Source organism: Lagenorhynchus albirostris, chromosome 13 (assembly GCF_949774975.1).
Source record: "Lagenorhynchus albirostris chromosome 13, mLagAlb1.1, whole genome shotgun sequence".
Classification (NCBI taxonomy): domain Eukaryota; kingdom Metazoa; phylum Chordata; class Mammalia; order Artiodactyla; family Delphinidae; genus Lagenorhynchus; species Lagenorhynchus albirostris.
In genome coordinates this window covers 52,355,215-52,379,018 of record NC_083107.1, presented here as the reverse complement: position 1 = coordinate 52,379,018, position 23,804 = coordinate 52,355,215, and the positions used below count along the sequence as shown (strand labels likewise).

The 23,804-nt window shown below is 46.0% G+C and overlaps 1 protein-coding gene across 1 annotated transcript in view; it reads left to right on the top strand.

The window, feature by feature from the left end:
- Positions 1-6,030: 6,030 nt before the first annotated feature.
- Positions 6,031-23,804, top strand: part of PRKCE (protein kinase C epsilon) — a 511,185-nt gene continuing 493,411 nt past the window's right edge. Inside the window, exon 1 of the mRNA XM_060169905.1 lies at positions 6,031-6,779. Within this exon, the coding sequence (XP_060025888.1) occupies positions 6,432-6,779 (348 nt within the window). The 5' untranslated portion in view covers positions 6,031-6,431. The remainder of the gene's footprint in view (positions 6,780-23,804) is intronic.

Below are 23,804 nucleotides of genomic sequence, written 5' to 3'. Positions count from 1 at the left end.
AGTGTTTTGGTTATTATGATTATTTTTTTCAATTTTCTTGTGTGGCAAGTCAGTTAACCTCTCTAGAACTGAGTTTCCTCATTTAATAGATGAATGTAATAAGGATTAAGGATATAGGCCGGGTAATCTCTCAAATCCTGCAGAGTGAAACAAACAAGTTTTAGTTCTATTGAGTCCAAATGCCTCCTTAGTGCTGATTTGGTTCTGAAGTCGCTTTTGAAGGACCTGCAGGTCCTGTGAAGTTAGACATATTGAGGGAAGGGGAAGAGGAGCTTAGGTGGTTGCTAGTCTGACACTTGGTAGGATTCTCCAGTCACCGGAAGTCTTCTGTATGCCGTGGCCCAGGGCCATTGGACGTCAAACAGTCCCACTCTGATTGTGATAGCTGCTCTCCCTAAATGACTATAGCTCTTTCTGACTCTGTCATTTATCTGCCATTTACTATGTGCTACCTTGAATTATCTCTAGGCACCAGTTACCTGAAGACAGGGTCTAGGGCAGTCTTCAGTGCTATTCACCAAACAGTCCAGGCTCCTCCCCTCTGCGGGTAGGAGAGCTTCCCAGCCCCCTCATGTCTGGGGAAGGGAGGCCACGTGACTCGTTCTAGCCAACAACTAGTGAGCAGAAATGGAGGTTAGCACTTCCGGTGGGCTATTGAATTGCCTGAGTAAGACCTTCTAGAGGTTCTTTTGCTCTCTGCCTGTGACCAGCTATGTTCCAGAAAGTGAGAATGACGTGAATGAGTGAGAATGATGCTGATACAGAGGCAGACCTGCAGCCAACCCTGCCATGGACTTTCAGCAGTGTGAGAAGAGATCTCTTGTTAGTTTTAGACCTTGAGATTTGGGGACTGTTTATTAGAGCAGCATGAACTGGCCCATCCCAACTAATAAAGGGTCACTGTGTGTCATCATCTTCATTTCCTCAGTGCTCTAGATGACATGGCACTCAATACCGACTGCTAAATATGTGAATGACTGCCTGAATTGATCTTTCTATCTCCCCCACTGGAGTAGGAATCATCCACGTATCTGTTTGTTCTCCCTAGAACACCCAGTATTCTGAACATAGCAGGTACTCAGTAAAGACGGATGGGTTAATTCATGGATTTAAAAGTCCCAAGATGCAGCCCAACATCACAGCCAAAGAAGATGTGGTATGTGATACTATTTTCCATATGGCACCTGAGAGAGTGGGGCTCAGGGTCAAAGGGACTGAGGAGGGAGGGGCGCCAGGCCCTCTCCTGTCCACATCCACCTTTAAGCTCTATGGGGTTACCTCTGATCCCTCCATCTCTCTGCAGGGTGTGAATGAAGCCTGGTCTCTGGGTCATTGCACCAGAGTTTAGAGCAGAGACAGGGCCCAAATAAGCAGACATGGCAGGCCAGATATGGGCCAGAAACAGGAGGGTGGGCCTAGGGCGGGGTTAGAATTGGGGTTGGAACTAAGGTGGGGACTGAGCCAGGGCAGGGTCAACAAAACTCTGCAAGGTTTTCTACTGTTGTGCTCCTGCATATTCCATCACAGGGCCCAGGTGGTTGCACTCTGTTTCACGGAGCGTGTGTGGAATGTATGAGAGACCCTGACCAGGCAGACCTTTGCAGAAGCCGTTAACATCCTGTAAACGGCGACAACCAGCAGAGCAACAAGGCCATGAATCTGAACGCGCTAGTCTAAGGTTCTGGCGCCCCTCCCTGCTTCCTTTTACCCAGCTCAACAATATCCGCAGACCGTTCCATTTTCGATCAGATGGAGTGTAAATCATCCTCAGACTTGGAGCTTCTGTTTCTCCGACAGCCTGTGTTTGGGGTGAGTCTTCTGGAGAAAAATTACAGAAGAGGAAAGGATCCATCCAGTTATGCTGCTTCTCCACTTTACAGGGATCATTGTCTCTCAAGGAGGAAGTTCAGGCTTCCTTTGCAGGCTCTACAAGGCCTTAATTATTCAGTCCAACCTACCTCACCTCCTCTTACCTCACAGGCCAGGTACACCGGTCCCTTACTCATCCCAAACAGCCATGCTCTTACCTACCTGTGCTTTATACACTCTGTTCCCCTTGCCTCCAATGCCCTTTCCTCTCCTCTTTGCCTCTGAAGGAATTCCTGTTGAAAAGCCTAGGCCTGCTGGGTGATGCCTTCCCAGGCAGCCCCAGGCAAAGGGCTGATCCTTCTTCCGTGCTCTCCCAGAGGCTGGTGCAGCCCTCCATCGGCTACTGTCACACTGCCCTGGGGACTCTTGCTCCATCAGCCTTTTTCCATGAGGTTAATTTTAAAAGGAGAAGGTCACCATCCTGATCATTTTTGTCAAATTCTTCTATCACTTTTCTTCCCTTCCTCTTCCCTCTCCCAAAGATCACAAAACAACTAGGCCATAGTCGGAATCCAAAGGGTGTTTTACTGAATGTCTATACCCATGGCTGTCCTGTCTTTCAAGACTATACAGGGGCCAAGAGAAGGATGAAGTAGGCAGTAATTATTGACTGGAATTGTACATTGTAAAACTTCTGCCCTGCAAGGGCTTGTTTTTCTTTTCACATGAAATCTGGAGCAGAGGGTCATTTTAGACCCACTGCCCCTACTCCTCAGGTAAATTTAAGGGTTTCCCCCTAAAGAGGCTCACGTCTGGCATCTCCATGGTGCCCCTGGAGGATACATATTTTCATTCAGCCAAGTTTGACAGGAGGATGGTGAGAGATTTATTTAGAAATAAGGATGTAATAAGGGCAGGAAATTAGCAATGTTTGTATGTAGACAGCCAGCATTCTCCCTTTTTTTTTCTCCCTTTTTATTTAAATACTCTTCCAACACAAAACAAAGTTTGTTTGGCCAAGTTTTTTAGTTACCCCACTTTCCTCCACCCCCAGACAGAAAGACTTGTAATTGAAAGGAAAGGTCACCCTGGGATCGGCTGCATCTGAGGACTGCAGGCTGATTTATTCACACGGTGTAACAAACATTCTGCTAAGAGGCGGATGCTGCCATCCTGTAACCTTACCCAGGTCCAAGGAAATGGGATTAGAAACTTGTAGCTTATTGGTTTTAACAACGCCTGGTCACTGGGATGGCAACAGACCCTATTTAATATCATTGGGGTTCTTGCCTGGGAAGGTGGGGGGAATCTAATATCATGCCAAAAGTTCAAGTTTAGTGTGTCTTTAATTCTAAACGTATTTCCTGTTGAACACATAGAAGAGGAGGGATTTTGACCAATGTCCTTCAATCCCTGTACTTCTCTGTTTGCAGGTAAGATAGGACTCACCCAGAGAAAGAGTAGAGAGAAGGTGTGAAACACTCAAGAATCCCTAACTTCACGAAATCTGTGCCTTTCTCCACCGCCCCAAAGGGCTGGGGCTGGTGTGGGGCAAGTGAAGCCCTCATCTCAGGCACAAAATTTCAGGGGTGCCAATAAACTCAGTAATACAAAGACTATTTTAATGCAATATTTTAAATTACTCAAAATTTGGATATTATGTTCACCCTGGAATTCTACATTCGTTTTGATTTTTTTAAAAAAAATATTGCATTAAAATATTATTTGTCTTGATGGCCGAGTTTGTTGGTAGCCCTTCAATTTTGCCTCTTTGTCAGGCATCGTAGTCATCTCTCTCTAGCTCTTGCTCTGCTCCCAAATGCATTTTTAAAACATAAGCCCTATTTGCCATTCTCGCCCATCACATGCCCCATGAAGGGGGAAACATGTTTAGTAAGAACAGAATGATGGCAGTAAGAAACAAGGTGGAAAAAGTTATGATGATCAAAGAAATAAAGTTAAACAGCAACGAGATATCCCACCTGTGCTTTGTCAAACGGGCAGATTTTAAAATATGCCTCCAGTTGGTGGGACTGGCTCTGGAAGGCACAACTTTTATATCTTGACATTTTACATGTGAGCGGTCTCAATTGTCCTTAAGACTGCTTGGTAGCTCTCTCTCTACCCCGCTGCTCCATCCAACAGGGCGGGCTTCGAGAAATTACTTCTAAGTTCAGGAGAGCGCGGTGGCTGCAGGCCTTCGGAGAGGATCTGCCTGGGGCTTTTCGGATCATTTTTGCGACCTGCGTGCTGCACTTGGTATCCTGTTGTTCCAGGGGCCGGCCTTCTTCTTCGCCTTTAAGCCTTTTTAAGCCTTTAAGCCACAATGATAACCTTTTTTCCACTGAGAAAAAGTGATCGAGAGGTGGGTTTCAAATTTTGGCCGACACTAACCAGACTCGAGAGATAAACACTCAGCTTACCACGATTCCTACAAACTCCCTGACTTGACTTGGCACACGGGGCAGGGCCGAGGTTTTCTTTTTCCGTTTGCACAACCCCCCGGCTCGCAGGTTGCGGAGATGACCTCTTCCCAGCGCTGTCCTTCTGCTGTTCCAGCCAGGGCCGCCACCGGGACCTCCGCGCTCTCCGCCCCGGCCTCCCAGGTTCGTGTCCCCAGGCGCGAGGCCGTCCCTCGCCGGGCCGCCTTCCCAGTCCTCGGCTCCCCGCGGAGGAAATTCTTCCCCAGCAGCCCAGGGCTCGCCTCACGTGATCAGCAGCCGCCGCGGCTTCCAGCGAGAGTTTAAAGGTTACGGAGGAAATTAGCACGGACACAGACCCTCGCCCCTCGGAGGACGCACCCCGTTTACGCGCATCTGGGACGGCCGCTGTCAGCGCGCTGATCAGAGCCCAGAAGGGCACAGGCAAGGTCCAGAGTAAATATGAAGTCACTTCGTAAAATATAAACAAACACACAAACCGAGCCAGGGTGCTACTAAGCTTTCACTTGTCAACAAGTTTCTCGCAGCCCGATAAGTCTGGGACAGACCCCCAAAGGGAGAATGCCCCCAAAGAAAGAGAAGAGAGAATAAATGTTTTAAAACTCATACGGAGCCTTGCACGCCCCTCCCTTTCCCCCTTCCCCCACCACCGCGGAGCAGAGCGTCTCCGGACAGAATGACAGACAGACCGACCAATACTCCGCAGGCTGCCCTTGCCAGCCACGGTCCGAGGAGGGGTGGGGCCGGGGGAGGGTCCCGAGTCCTCTCCGGCTGCGCGACCCCTGCCACTTATCCACCCTCGGCTCTAAAAGACAGTGTTGGTCACAGAGCCTGGAGAGATGCGCGGCCCGCTCGTCTCCCGGCGGAGACCACAGACCAGGTATCGACAGCCGGCGGGCTCGCACCCCAGCCCCCAAGGCCGCCACTCTCCGGGGTCCCGCGCGGGGTCCCGGTCTGGCTCCTCCGCCCGCCGCCGCGACCCCGGCAGGCTCGCCCGCTCTCGGTCGTCCTCTCCTCGACTCACTTTTCCCGTACTGCTCCCCCAACCGGCAAAACTTTCTATTTCCCCAAACACAGGAGCGCGCCCGCGCGCGTGCACACACACACACACACACAGACACACACACAGACACACACACACACACACACACAGACACACATACGCACACACACTGACGTCTTTTGCGCATTTCCTGCATTAGAGGGAGGGAGACTCGCTCGCACACCGACGGAGGGAGAAGAGACCGAGGGGGAGAGCGGGCGGGCGGGCGGCGAGCGAGCGGCAGCCGAGAGCTGGGACGCGAGGAGCGCGGCAGGCGGGCGCCGGCGCCCGGGAGGTGGGGCCGCGCGGAGTCGCAGTCCCGTCCCCGCCGCCGCGCTGCGCACCGCCCGCTGCCGGCCTGCGCCCCGAGCCTTAGCGGCGGCCACCCCGACTCCCGACCCCGCGCGGATGTGAGATTCCCGACTCCTGGCGCTTCCCGATCGCCGACTGAGGCGCGGCGCGGCTTCGCCCAGGAGGAGGCGGCCGGGCTGGCCGTGTGGCTTGTGGATTTTTAAAAATTTGGCTCCGAGGAGGACCATTTCCTCTCGACATGCATCCCTCCGGATAGACTGCACATCCCTTGGTCCATCCCCCCGCCCCGCGCGGTCAGAGGCAGGCGCTGGGTGTGCGAAGAGGATCCGGGTTGAAATCTGCGCCCCCGGTTCTCGTCCCCGCCCCGTCTCACCTCCCCCTCCCCCTCCCGGAGTCGAAATTTCCCGGGGATTATGTTTCGGAAAGGTAGGTAAGCGCCGGGCGCGGAGCCCGCTTCCCCGCAGCCCGGACCCAGTGAGGCGGCGAGGCGACGACACAGCCCCCGCGGCTTGCAGCGGAGCCAGCACCTCATCTCCTCTTCTGGAGGTGCTGCTGTTGGGGTGGGGGGGGGAGAGACTTGCTCCAAACACGGACGTCCCCCAGCTCTCCCCCCCTCCCTGTTTTCCGTTAGGAACCCGGCGAGGAAATACATGCACTGGCTGAGAATCGCCCGCGCCAGGGCGCAACGCTACAAGGTGTAGGGAGAGTGTGCGGTGGGGCGAGAGGGGACCCAGGAGTCCCCGTGCTCGGAGCGCCGCGGCGTCGGTTCTTCGTTCCTGCCCTCGGGGCGGACGGAGTGACCCCGGCCCCCACTCCCCGCCCCGACCATGGTAGTGTTCAATGGCCTTCTTAAGATCAAAATCTGCGAGGCCGTGAGCTTGAAGCCCACAGCCTGGTCGCTGCGCCATGCGGTGGGACCCCGGCCGCAGACTTTCCTTCTCGACCCCTACATCGCCCTCAACGTGGACGATTCGCGTATCGGCCAAACGGCCACCAAGCAGAAGACCAACAGCCCGGCCTGGCACGACGAGTTCGTCACCGATGTGTGTAACGGGCGCAAGATCGAGCTCGCCGTCTTCCATGATGCCCCCATCGGCTACGACGACTTCGTGGCCAACTGCACCATCCAGTTTGAGGAGCTGCTGCAGAACGGGAGCCGCCACTTCGAGGACTGGGTGAGTTGGGCGCCTCCTGGTCCAGGAGCGCGGCTCTGGGGTTCCGGGGGAAGACTCTTGGCCTTGGCTTTGGTCGTGGGGCGCAGGGTCTTAGTGCCATCTGAGGTGTGTGTGTGTATGTCTCAATTACTTTGGGGAAGCACAGTCCACTTAGTAGTTGGGAAGAAGTAGGCATTGGGGCAAGGAAGAAGAGACTTGGAAAGAGGGTACGGCCCTCTGCCCCTTCCAGACAGCGGGTGCTACAGGGAGCTCGCAAGCTGGGAGCCCCGAGCCGCCGGTGCTGAAGGTTGGCGGAGAACCCGGCGCCTTCTGCAGGCGCGCGGTGGGCTGGCTGTGTGTGATTGTGTGTGTGTGGGTTCCTCCGTCCTTGGAGAGGCACGTGGAGCCCTAGACTGAAGGCTTCTTGCACGTCCTGGCTTTGTCCTGCGTAGCACTGAGGAGCTGTTTTATCTTTCCCTCCGGGAGGAAGCTAGCTCGTTTCTATTCTGTTGCCTGGCGGTTAGCTCATCTGCTGACATACGGGGAGAAAAATGTCTTCTCCTCTAGTCCCCTCCAGGGTCCCAGAAACATCGGCCGAGCTGGTTTTGCCCAATGCATTGCCTATCCATCCAGAACGAGTGTTGTATTCTACAAATGGTTCTGCTAGTGAGTAATTGGAAGTCAGTGCTTTGAATCCGACTTCAAGTTATGTCGTTTCCCTGTTTTGATTTTCAAGACACTGTGCAATGAGATACTAAGTATGAGACTGAGTTAATTGATGACATTGTCAAAATATTAGGGACTTGGAAACAGGCCTTGTGCACCTACTATAAGCCAAATGCATTAAACCTTGGCATTCGGAGAAGCAGGGAGAAGCAAGCTTGCTTTAGCTCTTTTTTAGGGGGAAGGTGTTCAATTAGGAAATGGATTTCTTTATTTTCAGATTTGTTACATGTTTCCACCAAGAGCAGGTGTGGCTCTGGGTATATATGTTTTCAGGGTTTTTTGGTCTACCCCAAAAGAGAGATATCTGATCCTCATGGAGAGGTGTTTAATTATTGAAAATGAATAACTTCATGATTGTCCTATGGTCAGAGGTTGCACATGAATCACCTTGGCATATCGCCTTACATATATATACATATACGTACACCCGTATATATGCATATATAGATGTATATATATTTTAAGGATATGGAATTTTAGGGGAAAATAGGAAGAAGCCTCTTCCCTTTATGCTCACAGCTGTGATGTAGTCTGCCCGAAACCATGGTTACGGGGCTTACAGGGAAGCTCCAACAGACCACACCAAGTATAGCCCTAGGAGATTGTGGCTTACACTTTGGGAAGCAGGCAAACCTTTATGGAATCCCAAAGAACACAATGCTATTCCATTCCATTCCAGTTCACCAGTGGCCCTTGCCACTGCCTCCCTCGCACCACTGGCGTTCCCACTCATTCCCCATTTCCTCTCCACACTGGCCTCCAGTCCTTTCACTCATGAAAGCGGTGCATGTCTGAGGGGGAGCTGAAGGTATAACTAATTTCTAAGCCAAATCTTAACACCAAAAACCTGTGGTTTTCAAGTTGTTGTTGTTGTTGTTTTAGAACGTGAAGGGGAAGAAAAAGCTATGACTGTGGTAGTGAGGAGATGGGGCCTTTTGCCGTGTATTCAGATGAAGGAGTTGGACAGTGAGGCAGAGAGCAGGTAGGGTGAACAGCAGGTCTGCTTTTATCCATATGCAGATGCTGGTTGGAGGGAAAGGTGTCTGAGTGTCTCTGATGATGCTTTGCTGGGGCCCACCCAAATCTTGGGCACATTGGGGCACCATCCCCACTTTGGAGCATGTCCAGTGAAGTGTGCATTGGGCACTAGTCTTGTTTGGCTATCATTCTCTAAGGTACTCAAATTCACGTGGAACTTGGCCCTAGACCAGATCATCTAGTGCACAGGCAAGTTTCACAGACAAGGACGTTGAGTCCCAGAGCAGCTAAGTGGGTACCTGAGGTCATGTGACAAGCAAAGGGGGCAGAGTTGGAAGGAGGGACCACACCTCCTATTGCTCACGGCTGGCCCAGTGGAGAACTGACCCCTCTGCCCTCCCAGTCTAATTCTCCTTGCAGAGTCATGTGCTGTGGTCCCTGATGTTTTTATTGTACCTGATAATTTAAACTGCTTTCAAAATCAGTGTTTCTTTTGCCTTATAGCAAGTGTGTATTAGATATGACAGGTATTGGATAGATTCAAAAACTTGAGATACGGAAAGGCCAAAGTCACAGGATGAATCAAGTAGTGGAGCTTGTTCTGTTTGCCCATTTGTGGTTGTTTCCACGAGGGTTCTTTGGCCATTCTGGTTCTTCCAGACTGAGGGTGAGGATGCAGCAGCAGAGGTGACTGGCCCTTGGAAACAGACAAGCTGCCACTGGAATGGCTGAGGTCACCTTTCCCATCCCTGTCGGCCAGGGGACACCCACAGAATCACACCTTTGGGTAGAATTTCCTAGGCTCTGGCTTCTGTGCTCTTCACCTGACAGTGATGGAGAGATGTGGCTGAGAAATCTGGCCTGGAGTAAGGAGATGCAGAGGGCCTGCAACAGCCACTTCTCTCAGTGCTGTGGAACATTTCATTCAGCTACATGATGAGTTCCCACGTAGTCACTGAGTTCCTGTTTTGTGCTCGGATCCAACCAGGGACATTTAGCTCTCTGGGTAATCCAGGAGTAAAAGAGACCATGGGTTACTCTCAGGAGGCTCGGTTTCACTAGGGAAATGACACTGCATAGATCCATATAGACACTTAAGTAGCAATTGTTATAAATGAGTGGTACCTTAAGTATGTTACAGGAATTCCAAAAGGGAGTGTGCTGGGGTGGCTGGAAGAATCTGGAGGTTCCTGGAAGGAGGCATGAACTGGGTGTGAAATGATGGGTAACATTTAAAGAGACATTTATAAGAGGAGATAGTGTTCCATGGGCACGGACACTCTGGAATAAAGGCAGAGAATGCCTGTGGTCAGAGACACATGGCTGGAACTGATGGTGCCTGTCAGAAAGGACAAAGGCAAGTTTGAGGTTTCCCAAATTTAAGACCTTTATCTGAGTACTGCCTGTACTATGACATATTTATTTAATATTTTTAAACATTGATGCTTTTATTTCCCACTGAAGCCCCAGTATTCATGAAATCACAGGTTTGGATACTGTAGTTACAATTTTTCTTCATTTATATTAACATAAACATTGGGCCTCTAAAAGAAAAAGAAAAGTTTACCTCAGATGCCTCTTAAAATCATTAGTGCTACGGGGGCCACCCTCTGGAAACACTGGAGCGGGAGAAAGTTTAGAAAATTGAGGTGGATTCTAGAATGTTTAAAACCAGGCTGAGATCATTATTCTCCAGACCATGAGAGATGTATCAGTTCTGATGACAAAAGGGATTGCTTTAAAGAAAGCTTATTACAGAGAGAGGGGAAGATTGCATTTGTACTTGAAGCAGAATCCCATTAAATACTATTGCCATAGCTTGTTTCCTACGAACTAGATAATGACGCTACTCAGACTTTGGTGTGCAGAAGAATCACTGGTTGAGGGGCTTAAAAATATAGGTTCTCCTGCCCCACCTTCAGAGCTTTTCATTCTGTAATTTAGGACGAGTGCTAGGGATACTTATTTTTAACAAGATGTCCTGGAGATTCTGACCAGACCATACCTTAAGAAACACTGAATTAGAATAGAAATTGTGGGCAGGAGAAGCCTCCAGATAATTAATGTACCAAGACTTTGTACATAGAAATGTCCTGAGATTTTTGAATGGACTTTTATCGTTCCTAAAGCAAGATTTATAAGCAGGATTGGGTAGACTAGAAGTATTGGGATTCCCGTGAAAACCAGAGGCTGAATGGATGTTGGCTGGAGCCACGCTTGCATTTTAGGACAGATGATGGGGGAGCAGGGGGATGGCAGAGAGGGTGGGTGGAGCGTGCCGCTACAGCTGGCTGGTCCTGTCACACTCTGGAGTTTGCTCTTTGTCACCTCAGTAGTCTATATCCTTAGCCTCAGTTCTCTCCTGTTCTCCCCTTCCTGCCTCTGAAGATATCTTTGGTTGGTGTCACTCCCATGCTTCATCCTGTGGAAGAGGCACTCATAACAGTGCTAATGACAGAAAGTCATTGTCTGAGAGGTGGCGTGGCAGAGCACCTAAGGGCAGAGCACTGGAGCCTGGCTGCTTGGACTTGAATCTCACCTCTACCACCAACTACTTTCGAGACCTTTAGGGAGTGATATAACCTGTGTTTCTGTTTCTTCCTCTGTAAAAAGTGGGGATAGTACAAGTCCCTACCTGTAATGAAACGGACTTGTCATGGGGGTAGAAGGAACACATAAAGTGCACAAGCCAATGCCTGGCCCTCAGTCAGGGCTCTGTGAATGTTTAACAACTATAGCTATCATTGTTATGTCCCCCTAAACCTACCATGGGGCTGGCCCTAGAGAAGGTTCTTTCCTGAGTTGATTATTATACAGGACCTAAGGAAGCGAGTTTTTCTTAGCCTCCAAAATGTTTTTCATTCGGGGAGTCTCATTTGGCAAGGAATGGGACTCTAGTGTTTCTGTTTCATTTTTCCAAAGTAACGCATTGACAGGGCTTCTCAAAATTATCCCACCCTGCTGACCCTGGGGGATAGGCCGATGCCCCTTTTGGAGAGGTTAGGCTTGGGGGGGCTGGCGATGCCCCTGGGCCCCAAAGCCCTTGGGGAGAGTCTTACAATGCCAAAGCCAAACAGAGGGGCCTAGTGGTTCAGATGGTGGTGCCCTGGGCAGAGCCTGAGGACACGTGTTCCAGTGAAACTACCCTAGCTGAGTCTGCTCTGCTGGTGGCCTGAGCACGTGTTGATATACGCCGCCTAAAGGCCCATCTCCTCTGTCTTCAGGACTCTTGTAAGGCAATCTTTCGGAGGATTTCTGAAAACTTCTATTATCATTTAAATAGAGTGAGGTGGGATGGTCTGGAAAGGGGCACCGAAGCCCTGGGAAGGGTCCACACCCACTTTGTGGGCACCTATGCCTTGAATTCGTCCCCCAGCACCTGAGGTTCCAGATCTCTCCCTGCTCTACTTCCTACCGACTCATATGATACTTAACCATCTAATTAAATATTGCTCCCCACGGTACATAATTACTTATTTAATCACTAAGAGTGATTCTTGATCCAGTGCTATCATGGAGAGCTGCTTGACTTTGGGAGCCCGAAGTTAAAGGGCCTCGAGCCTCATGGGCTGTCAGGCCTTGTCTGTCTGTCCTGTTCCTCTTTCTCTGTCTTTGACCAGCAGCAGATCTAGTGAATATTTAAGACCATCAGCTCCCTAGCTCCTCAGTGGGCCCCTCGCCCTGAATCTGTGAGCTGTAACTGCAGGATGCCTGGACCAGTCACTAGCTGTGTGTCTTTGGGTACGTGACTTAGGCTCTTCAAGTCTGTTTCTTTGTTTGTAAAATGGGAATATAATAGTTCTTACCTCTTAGGGTTGCTGTGAGAAATAAGGGAATCTATGTAAAGTTCTTAGCAAGGGGCCAGGCTACAGTACATTCTAACAATTTTTATTAATATTTGAAGGGTTATGTGCGTGTATTCATAGTTTTAGAATCTTAAATCAGAACATATTGTCCGGTGAAAGATATTTTTCTCTTTGATTTGTGAATGTATTTATATGAGAAGTCTCACATTGTCTAAAAATAAAGTTGATTTAGTTACACTTAACAATTGCCTTTTTGGAAATATTAGAATTACTTGAAATGAGATTGTTTTGGAAAGTCTAGAACTGTGACCACTGGAGTCAAAGGTTAATTATTTATTGAAGCATATGAGTAATTGGAAATAAGAATATTTGGGAGCTGCTCTTTTGGTTTTGCTGTAGCAATTTCATCTAGTTTCATGGGTTTAAATACATTCTCAGTGCTGTTGACTCTAAATTCCTAATTCCAGCCCATACCTGCTCTTGAGACTCACAACTCATATATGCGACTGCCTTCTTGTCATGGCCATATGATGGTATAAAGGGCATCGCAAACTCAATTATGTCCCAACCTGATGTCCCCCCTCCCCAGTTTAAGCCTCTCGTAGTTTTCCCCATCTCAAGAAACGGCAACTCCATCCTTCCAATTGCCCAGGCCATTCTTGACGCCTCTCATTCTCATGCACCCTGCCCCGTATGCAGTCCCTCAAGCAACATCTCTTGTCTCTGCCTTCAAAATATGTCCCACATCTGATCAGCCTTCCATACCTCTGCCGACGCCACTCTGGCCCAAGTCCAAGTCATCTCATGCCTGGTTTATTTCAACAGCCTCCTAAGTGGTACCCCCTGCCCCAACTTCATCAGATCATGTCACTCTGCTCACAAACCTCTCAGGGTAAAAACCCTTATCACCATCTGTAAGGCCACCATGGTCAGGCCTCCTGTTATGACCTCTCTGACCCCATGGCCCAGTACTCCTCACCGTTCAGTCCTCTCCCAGTCACATTGACCCACTTGACACCCTTACACTTACTCACTATGTTCCTGCCTCAGTCTTTGCACCTGCTATTCCATCTTTCTAAATATTCCTTCCTCAGATACCCTCATGGTTCAAGTCTTTACTCAAATGTTACATTCTCAGTAAGGCCTTTTCTGACAATCCTGTCTAAAATTTTACTCTTCTCCTTGAAACTTTATATGCTCCTTTCCTGCTTTATTTTTGCTTTTTAACTCTTATCTATCTTATATATTATATAGTTTTATTATTTGTCTTCATCTCTAGCACCAGAACAGAGGTTCAATAAATGTGGAGGTTTTTGTTCACTGCTCTATTCTTGGTACTCAGAACAATTCCTGGTACACTGTTGCGTTAAAGAATGAATTTAGTCAAACAAAGGTGTATTCCCCTAGCACCCTCTGTGGTCTAGCACTGTGGTAGATACTGGGGGCTTGATAAAACAAAGTGGTGTATGGTATCATTCCTGCCTCTGAGGAGTAGGAAGTCTAGTTGGGAAGACCAGTAAGATAAGCAGTTGAGTGAATTCCTTAAACGATCTTTCTGTATGGTTGAAAGAAGTAAGGATAAGGCAGGAGAAGAGGATATTTTATTTTATAAAAATCTATGGGATCCTTAAAGATGGATCTTTTTGTGAGAGAATGCTGTATTGTTTCCATGAGGCAATTTGCACCAAGCTGAAGCATCTCTATCAAGTCTGAGGTTTCTTTATTTTTTATTTTTTTCCAGCCTACTGAGATATAATTGACAAATAAAAATTATATACATTTAGGGTGTACAGTGTGATGATTTACTATACATATACATTGTAAAAAATTATATATGTATATATATATATATATATATACAGACAGACATATATATATATATATTCTTTTTCAGATTCTTTTCCATTACAGGTTATTACAAGATATTGAATATTATTTCCTGTGCTATACAGCAGGTCCTTGTCAAACCCTTTTTAAGGGTGGAAGCTGTCACAAAAAAATAAAGGTTCCAAAAAGTATAGAGTTTCCTCAAAAAACTAAAAATAGAGTTGCCATATGATCCAGCGATCCCACTCCTGGGCATATATCTGGAGAAAACTATAATTCAAAAAGATACATGCACCCCTATGTTCATAGCAGCACTGTTCACAATAGCCAAGACACGGAAACAACCTAAATGTCCATTGGCAGATGAATGGTTAAAGAAGATGTGGTGCATATACATAACGGAGTACTACAGCCATAAAAAGAGAGTGAAATAATGCCATTTGCAGCAACATGAATGGAACTAGAGATTATCATAGTAAGTGAAGTAAGTCAGACAGAGAAAGACAAATACCATGTGATATCACTTATATGTGGAATCTAAAATATGGCACAAAAGAACTTATCTGTGAAACAGAAACAGACTCACAGACATAGAGAACAGACTTGTGGTTGTCAAGGGGGAGAGGCATGGATTGGGAGTTTGGGATTAGTAGATACAAACTACTATATATAGAATGGATAAACAACAAGGTTCTACTATATAGCACAGGGGACTATATTCAATATCCTATGATAAACCATAATGGAAAAGAATATGAAAAAGAATGTATATATATGTATAACTGAGTCACTTTGCTGTACAGCAGAAATTAACACAACATTGTAAATCAACTATACTTCAATAAAATAAATTTAAAATAAAAAAAAGTAAAGGCTACAAATGCTGTATAACCATTACGGAACAAAATGATTGTCTGAGGTTTCTGAAAGAGGGAACTGTATACCCTGTGGGTGCTCAGGGCCCATGCAAGGTGCTGTGATAGGGGGAGAAGGAAAAGGTCCACTTGTCTTCCCTTTGCAGAGTTTAAAACTAAGTTTAAATTCTCATAAGGGCTTTAGATGCAACACCCTTTGTAATTGGCAGCAACAAGAAGTGAAATTTTACATTCCAGCACCTGAACTCACAGAGCTCGTTGAAGCACATGCAGACAAAACTTCCAGGGGTTTCACTTAGTTGAAAAGAACTCTGGAGCAGGCCTGCAGTATTTAACATAAGTAAAAGCTACACTTGGCAAAACATTATATTTCTCTTCAAGTCCCTCCGGGTATATATGGGCTTGTTAAGTAATTACAATCTATTATAATGCTAATTAGCAGGCTGCACCTGTTTGAAATCTAATTTTCTGGCAGAAACCATGCAAAGTGGGCAAAACTCTGCACTGTGCTGGGAGAACGGGAAGGACAGGGACGGACTGTTGTCCTTGTACCTTGCCGACCTCTAAACAGAATGGAAACTCCGGACAGAATACGATCGAGCTCTGTAGTATCTATTGCCTGGGAAGAGGAGGGGCACAAGCCTGTCACCAGATCCAGGTTCAGGAATGAGGACCTCCCCCCCATCCCCCGTCCTGGTCCCCTCTACCTCACCTTGAAGTCTCAGAGAGTTAGTTTTGAAGCGAGTGAAAAGTCACTTTCATTTGCCAGCAAGGAATAAACTTATTGAGCTACTGACCCAGCTTCAAGGTGTAATCAGGTTCAAGAAGGGTTTAGCGGGTGCATCTATGATTAATTATTGACGAAAAAATTGACTTGGAGTTTGCTTATGTCCTTCTTGAATAGATTTGTTTGTTTTTTTCAGACTAGAGCAACTCTTGGTGCCCATTGTCTTTCTGCAGCCAGATGTAAGCATCTTGTTTTCTTCTTTTAAAATAAATTCTGGGTTTATTTATATATTAGGAAAAAAAGACTTTTTTTTTTACGTCAGTCATGGAGTCATAGAAAAATTGAGAAGAGATACAGAGATTTCCCATACACCCCCTATGTATGCATGTGACCCCTCATTATCAGCATCTCCCACCAGAGGTACATTTGTTACAACTGATGAACCTATACCATAATCAAAATCACCCACTGTCCGTAGTTTACATTAGGGTTCGCTCTTGGTGTTGTACATTCTGTGTTTGTACAAGTGTGTAATAACATATATCCATCATGATAGTATTATATGAAGCAGTTTCACTGCCCTAGAAATTCTCAGATGTAAGCATCTTGTGAGCAGACGTGTCTTCAACACCAGTCAGGGTATGAGCCACTCAGAAGGTGCATGTAACCTACTCACTCATCCGTGGGTTGAGTAGAAGGTTGCTTCTTTGGAGTCTGTCTTGTAGAATCTTAAATAAGCAGCACTCTTTTATCAGACTAACTTAGCTTCTGCCCCTCTTAGAAGTTCATCATCCAGTACAGTGCTGAAAAGAAGGATGGTGGAACCCACAAAATATTCTAACCAGTCGACAAAGAGGAGTCTTCCTTCATTGTTCCAGCCATCCTTTCAGCCATTTAGTGAATATTCATTGAATACCTTATATGCCAGGCACCATGCTAGAAGCTGGTCCCCGATCTCATGGAGTGTATAGACTAGTAGGAGACACAATATTAATCAAGGAATAACACAAATGTCCTGGTATGTAAAATTACAGCTAAGAAGGAGAGCTCTTCACACAAAACTTTCAGAGCCTGGGGACACCTAGACCTCACCTCTTCAGAGTTGGATTGGCTAATACCTTCTTCTTTCCCTGAAAAATTTGTTGAATCGTGAGTCAGGTGACTTCTATTACCAAGTGGCATTGGACCTTAAACTCCACATCTGTGAAAGCAGGAGTTTGCACAGTCTAGAGACTTAGCAAGGCCTGTGTGAACAACGATCCTGACTTGGCTGTCTGCATTTGGGGCCTTGACTGTGCTCAACCTAGCACTTGATAGTATTTTATCTTTATTGGTCTCCATGTAGCTAAGTCTTGTCTCCCCTGAGAAACTTCCAGCTTCTGCCTTTTCCCCTCCTCATCCTTCTTTGTTGTTGTGATCAAAATCACAAAGGTATTTTTGAAAGCTCACTTCTTCGCCTAGTGTTCAGGGCCCACAAAAATACTCTTATTTTTAAAATGGAGCCCTCTGTATCCTTGAGCCATTCAAAGGATATTCTAAAAACAAATAAACAAGCAAGCAGAATTTCTAGAATGCAGGGTCTGTGACTCCATCTCTCTACCTTCCAGACTGATGATTACCTAAAATGTTTGGGGCAGCTGATCGAATCATCAATCAGCCAGCAAGGATGGAGCATGTGATCGACCAGTATTTGCCAGCATATCTTTCAAATATTTTCAGGTTGCTGTGATCAAAGAGTTGGGGAAATGTTACAGAGTCAAATGCACATTAGTATATTAAAGACTCCAAGATGGCCTGTAGCAAAGGGACTTGTATAACTCTGCGTGGAACCACTTATTTCCAAAATTATTTTGTCATAGAATGCTCTTACTTGTTAAAAACTGTTAGCACCATAGAGCTAGTGTTTTGTGGACATATTTTGCAAAATATTATAATTAGAAAAAAGAAAGAATGGACTTCCTCAAGTGGGCCACTTGGGGATTCAAAGGTAACACCCTTTTATGAAAGTGAACTCGAGGAACTGTGGGAATTCACAGGAGGGGGGATTACTGTGGGTTCTGATAGTTGGCAGAGACTTCTTGGTAAGATTTGGAACCAGTCCTTGTAGAAAATGGAATCTGAATAGACAGGGAAGGGAGCCTCTAAGTTGAAAGGAGACCATAAAGAATATTGGACTGGCAGTTTCTAGCATTTTGGGTTATGAGGGCAGTCAGGAAATCAGTGAGATTAAAGTAAGAATGCATTCCAAAAATAATTGCTTCAGTAACAAAACACACACAAAAAAACCCCAAGGAATAAGATATCCAATAAAAGGGAACAGTGAGTAGCATGGGGTATTCATTCATTAATCTATCCATCTGTCTAGCTGGCCAGCCAACTAGCCAGCCAGCCATTCAACAAATACATATTGAATAGTTTCTATGTTCTAGGAATTTTGCTCAGAGCACAGTGTTGAGCAAAATCACTCATGATATATTGAACTCTTTATTAGCAAGGAAAACTATCCTGAGGGCTAACCTCAATCCCTCATCCTGTATTTCCAGTTAATTTTCCTTTGTTTATTTCTTGATAGGCCTAATAGAGATGGAGAATAGCTTTGTAGCATCCTTCATGTAATTGAGTGGTGGCTTGTCCAAATTCATGAACATAAAAAAAATTGTGTGGGCTTTGGAGTCAGTCCATCCTGGGTTGAATTCTGGTTTATCAGTTTTGGCTGCATGATCTTGGGCAAATTATTTAACTTATATCTGTACCAGCCTCTTATCTATAAAGGGGAATAATAGCTGTCTTGTAGAGTTATTGTAATATTAGATGAGAAATGTAAAAGTGCCCAGCTTCTAGGAAGTTTTAAAAAAAAATGGTAGTTAATTATTATTGGGAAATATCTGCAATTAATATTTCTTACTAGATACAGGTAAAATTGTGCTTTGTCTGAAGATTTTGTTCAGTAATTCCCAGCTAAGGAGTCTTAAGCAAAACCTTTTTCAGTCCCTACTTCCCTTCCTCCCTGAAATGAGCTAGCAACAGGATTTCAGGGTTTGCTAATTCCAAGTGTGCAGAACTAGAATCCCACACTTAGCTCTTCTTAGGTGACCCCTTGGGGTGGGAGGTACAGGGAACATAGATGACCTGCCCTTGGGCTCTCCTTTGGTCCTGATGGACAGACCTTCCCAACAAATTGCTCCCTCTTGCCTTTTTAAAAAGCAGAGACAGTGTTGCATTTTGACCTGAACAACACCTGCGTCAGTTTGTGAGCCTAATGTGGTAACTGAGGTTTGAGGGTTTTTTAACAGCCCAGTTTGCTGTGGTCCAGGTGTATGTCCCATTTCTCTGGGCCAAAGCATCTGACTTCATTTCCCTACTATGTGTGTCTTCTGTAAGCCCAGCCTCCAATGCTGTGCATGCCGATCGCTCTGTTGTCCTAGCCGGAATGCTGGCAGCACCCAAACCCACTCCATTTAGAGAGTAGGACTTTGCTTTTGACCCAGACACTGGAGTTGCTAAGGAGTACCAAGAGTTGAAGAATAGCCAGTCTTTTGAAAAGATTACTGTGTGCTCATAAGGAACTATACATTTACTGGTTAATTTTCTGTTAAGACCCTTGGTCTTTCAGCTCAGATTTCATTTTAGAGAATTTATATTGAAATAACAAAAATAAGCGTGGCAGATAGCTCATCTGCCCTTCTTTATGGGTCAGTTCTCAGAAACTGCCTTTTCTTCTCTTCAGTCATAAAAGTCCTTTTCTGCCTTGAAATCCTTCTTCAGACTTCACCCAGGAGCAGCAGGTCTGGTTCTTTTGTAGCTTTATGACTTTGTGAAGATTCACTTAACATCCTCAAACTTTGGTTTCCTAGTTTATGAAAAGCGTTAGTACTAGTTTTCATTTTAGAGAAGACTATCTCATTTAAGTTACAGGTGCCTGAGTACTAATTCAGGACGACAGCTTTAGGACTGGTTTTCGTATCTTTATTAGTCTGGTTCTCCGGAATCCAGAGGATTTGTACGAGAGTTGTACGGTAGCACTAAATCCCCTTTCTGGGTGCTCAGAACCAAGGATAGTCTCCACCCACCCCAGGAGCTTATAGGGTAGAGTCCAGCCCCATCATCCTGCCAGACATCCAGGGCCCTGCGTGGCTTGCCCCCTTCCCCGTTTAGCGGATCCCACATCTTCTGCGCTAGGAACCTCCTCCGCGAGGGCTTGTTTTTGTCCCCTGCGCCCAGTGTTTCCTTGTGCTCTGATTCCCCATGTCCATCTTCCTGGGATATTCTTGCTACCCAACCAAGTCTCATCCTTTTTGGGCCATGATTCGTAGAACTCTCCAGGCTACTGCTCTTTTGGCCTTTGGAATCCTGGTGAGGTTTCCCATCTGTGCCCTCCCTTTACAAGTATTGCTGTCTGCTGTTGACGACCCCATACCCTCTGTCTCTGTTCTCTCACAGAGGCAGCAAAGGTCTCTGAGAGGAAAAACTTGTGCCATTTTGTGCTAACACTTGGCGTATTGCCTTGAACATAATAGATACTTGCTGGGCCAAAAAATTTGAACGTTAAATATAGTAAGATTTACCTAAAAAAAGATGTCCTTTAGATGTTTGTTCTGGGGTGTTCTCCTTCCTTCTGTGACAGAAAAGAATGTCATATTTTAAAAATTACACACACACACACATCTGTATGTGCTTTAAAAAAGAAAAAGGCAAGAGAGAGTGCTGATACATGGGGAGGATTTTTATCTTTTACTTTTATTTCAGCATTTCTTAAAAAATTAATAAACTTTATTTTCTAGAGCAGTTTTAGGTTTACAGAAAAATTGAACAGGCAGTACAGAGAATCCCATAAACTCCCTCTGTCTCCCCCCCCCCCAGGTTTCCCCAATTATTTAATATATATTTTGACTTTGAAAAAAAGCAGGGGAAAGATGCAACACAGCCACTGCAAACTGAGGCAGGTGGTGTCATGGTTAAATGCAGAGGCTTTGCATTAGAGGGAGGTGGGTTCTAATCCTGGTTGTACCACTGAACCAGCTGTGTGACCTTTTGACAAACTGGGTAACCACTCTGAGCCTTCATTTCTTCATCCGTAAAACAAGGTCAGTAATCTCTACCTATTACTGTCGTGTTGTTTGGAATAAATAATATAATGCATAGAAAGTGCTTAGAAAAGTGCTTGTCACATGATAATCACTTTAAAATTTTAGCTATTATTATTCTAATTCTATTGTAAAAAATAAATTGTAGATTATGTGGTTTGGGATTTACGATGTCAGAGTCCATTTGATTTGATTTTCTGTGTTGGAGGGTGACTTGGGCTTGGGGGTTGCTTTTTGTCTGAGGGCCGTGTCTCTGATAGATAGTTCTTGTTGTAATGAGTGACATAGGAAATGACTGTGGTTTGCCGAGTTTGTATTTGCTGTCTGCGTCAGGCATTTATAGACCAGCATACATTCACAGAGTGCTGTGTTCACAGTGGCTTGTTTATTCTTTATCAACTCAGCTCCGCTGCTAATGAGCTGTGTGACCTTGGGGAAGAAATGTAACCTCTCTGATCTTCAGTTTCCTCTACTGTAAAATAGGAATAGTCATATTGGCTCTGCCTACCTCATGGTGTTGAAAGACTCATTTACTATACCTCTGAAAAATGAAATATGTCACACACATGTTAAGCAGCGATGATGAACCACTTTGGGATTTGGGGGAGGGGTGTGGCATTTTCACGTGAAGTTTACAGATGGGAAAATTGAGGCTAGAGGTTGTCCCCTGGCAGGGACTAGGGTGGATCTTATCTCCCCAAAGTCCCTGATAGAACTGAGCGGTGAGCAACATTTGGATTTCTGAGCCAAACAGTCTGCCTTACCCTCACATTGTTAGGGCTGAGGATTTAAAATTGATCTGCGGGCTTTGTTTCTAGGAAACTGGCGTCTTAGAAGCCCACCCCCACAAGCAAGAGAACATGTCTCTTTCTCCTTGCTTCCTTATCCCTTCTTGGCTCTTAAAATTTTTGTCTTTATCACTGCTTATCATATGACTGGGCACAGACAACCGAACGCCAACTATTTTAAGGGGAAAAGGGGAGGAAGACAGATAAGACAGTGATTCAGAAAAGAGCAGGAAAGTGGAGTCATGTGGTCGTCCCCTGTGGGTGGGATGTACAGCAGTTTTTGAGACTGAGGAGGCCTCCTGAGTGCCTGGAGAGTAAATTAGGCCTGTCGTGAATGTGTTTTGAAGCCCTTCCCTGTGCTGGGAGAGATTCAGGGCCCAGAAGGAGCACACGATCCATAAGTCATGCCCTCCGGCCCTGCTCTGTGTCTGGGGCGTGCTACGTGCAGTGGAGGCTCCAAAGGAGAGGCCTTGGCGCCTGCCCCCTGGGAATAGGAAAGGGTGAAGCGATGCCCACTTGAAAAGACCGCTCACATCAGCTTCAGAGTGAGAGGAAACTGGGTCTTGTCCTAACCTATTGGTGAAGGTATAAATTAGTGAAGCCTTTTTTTAGAGAGCAGCCTGGCTGGTAGTATCTGTAAAAACCAAAATGTATATAATCCAGATAATATTTATAATTAATTCCATTGTTAGTTATCAATCATATGGATATGTTACACCGATACTATCTGAGATCCAAACCATCGCTTGTCCCTGATGGCTGAAGGGGGGGCCGTGTTGGTGCCCGCATACCGTGAAGACTGCCATGTGACTTCTCTGATGGAATTGGGATTTTAGACAAGGGAGCATCATTTGACCCTTTCAAATTTAAGTCGATTAAGAACTTTCGGAGCTTTTGTCTATTTTTTTGTAGGAGGATCTGTTTTTCTTTTTGATGGGGAAAGACATGAGAAAAGAGAATAAGGGTACATCTTGTTGAGTTTTTCAAACCACGGGTCAGGGCCCATCCACTGAGGTCATGAGATCAATTAGGTTGCTCTCAAACAGCGATTTTAGATATGGAAATAGAATAGAACAATGGCAAAATGACCAGAATGCATTGCAGGCAGTAAGCGTAAATATTACTTTAGAAAACTTTTGCTTCAGTTTTATGTGAGTATTATTTATATGATGATCTTAATTCTCACTGTGGGTCCCAGTAAAAATTTTAAAAAATTTGAGAAACATTGGCGTAGAACACAATTTCTAATTTAACAGACTTTTGATGAGTACCAGTAAGAGGGAGATAAGAAAGGAAAGAAGATAGGTTTCCCTGCATTCAATAAGCTTCCAGTTGGACTTCCCTGGTGGCGCAGTGGTTACGAATCCACCTGCCAATGCAGGGGACAAGGGTTGGATCCCTGGTCGGGGAGGATCCCACATGCCGTGGAGCAACTAAGCCCGTGTGCCACAACTACTGAGCCTGCGTGCCACAACTACTGAAGCCTGTGTGCCCTAGAGCCCACGTGCCACAACTACTGAGCCCGCATGCTGCAGCTACTGAAACCCGCGAGCGTAGAGCCCGTGCTCCACGACAAGAGAAGCCACTGCAATGAGAAGCTCACGCACTGCAACGAAGCCCCGACACAGCCCCCAAAAAAAAAAAAGTAAGCTTCCAATTTCCTCACCCCCAAAATTCCATAAAGGTGGTGGCTTTTGAAGAATGGGTGGGATAGACTGCTTCTGGAAAACCTGCCTGAGTCTTCCTTAGTGAACAAGTTCACAACAATGTAGGATGCAAAAGTGACCTGATGAACTGAAATACCTTATGTTCTCAAAGAGCCCCCATCTCCTGACACCCCTGCAAATGGCATTCAGTATCAGATAGTGGTGCCTCAGTGTTCATGTGTTGAACTATCCGAAGTTCAAGGTTAGAGAGCTCAGTTCGTGCCCTGTGATGTGTGGTGGGTTTCTCCAGCACTAGCTACACTTCAGCCAGCACAGGATAGTTTTGTACTTTTTCATCAGGAATGTGGTGTCTTTGGAAAATAATGTGTTTTGACCTCACCCCTCATGGCACTGCACAAGGTTAATACATTTGTTCAAAAACCTGTACTGTTTCTCTTGATTTTCCCATCAAACTTGTATGGTGGTAAATAGATGTTCTCCCTCGTAATTTAACATTTGAGGACAACAAGACCCAGGGAAGTTAAATGATGAATTGGAGGCTGGGGCAGATGAATGAGGACCTGGGTCT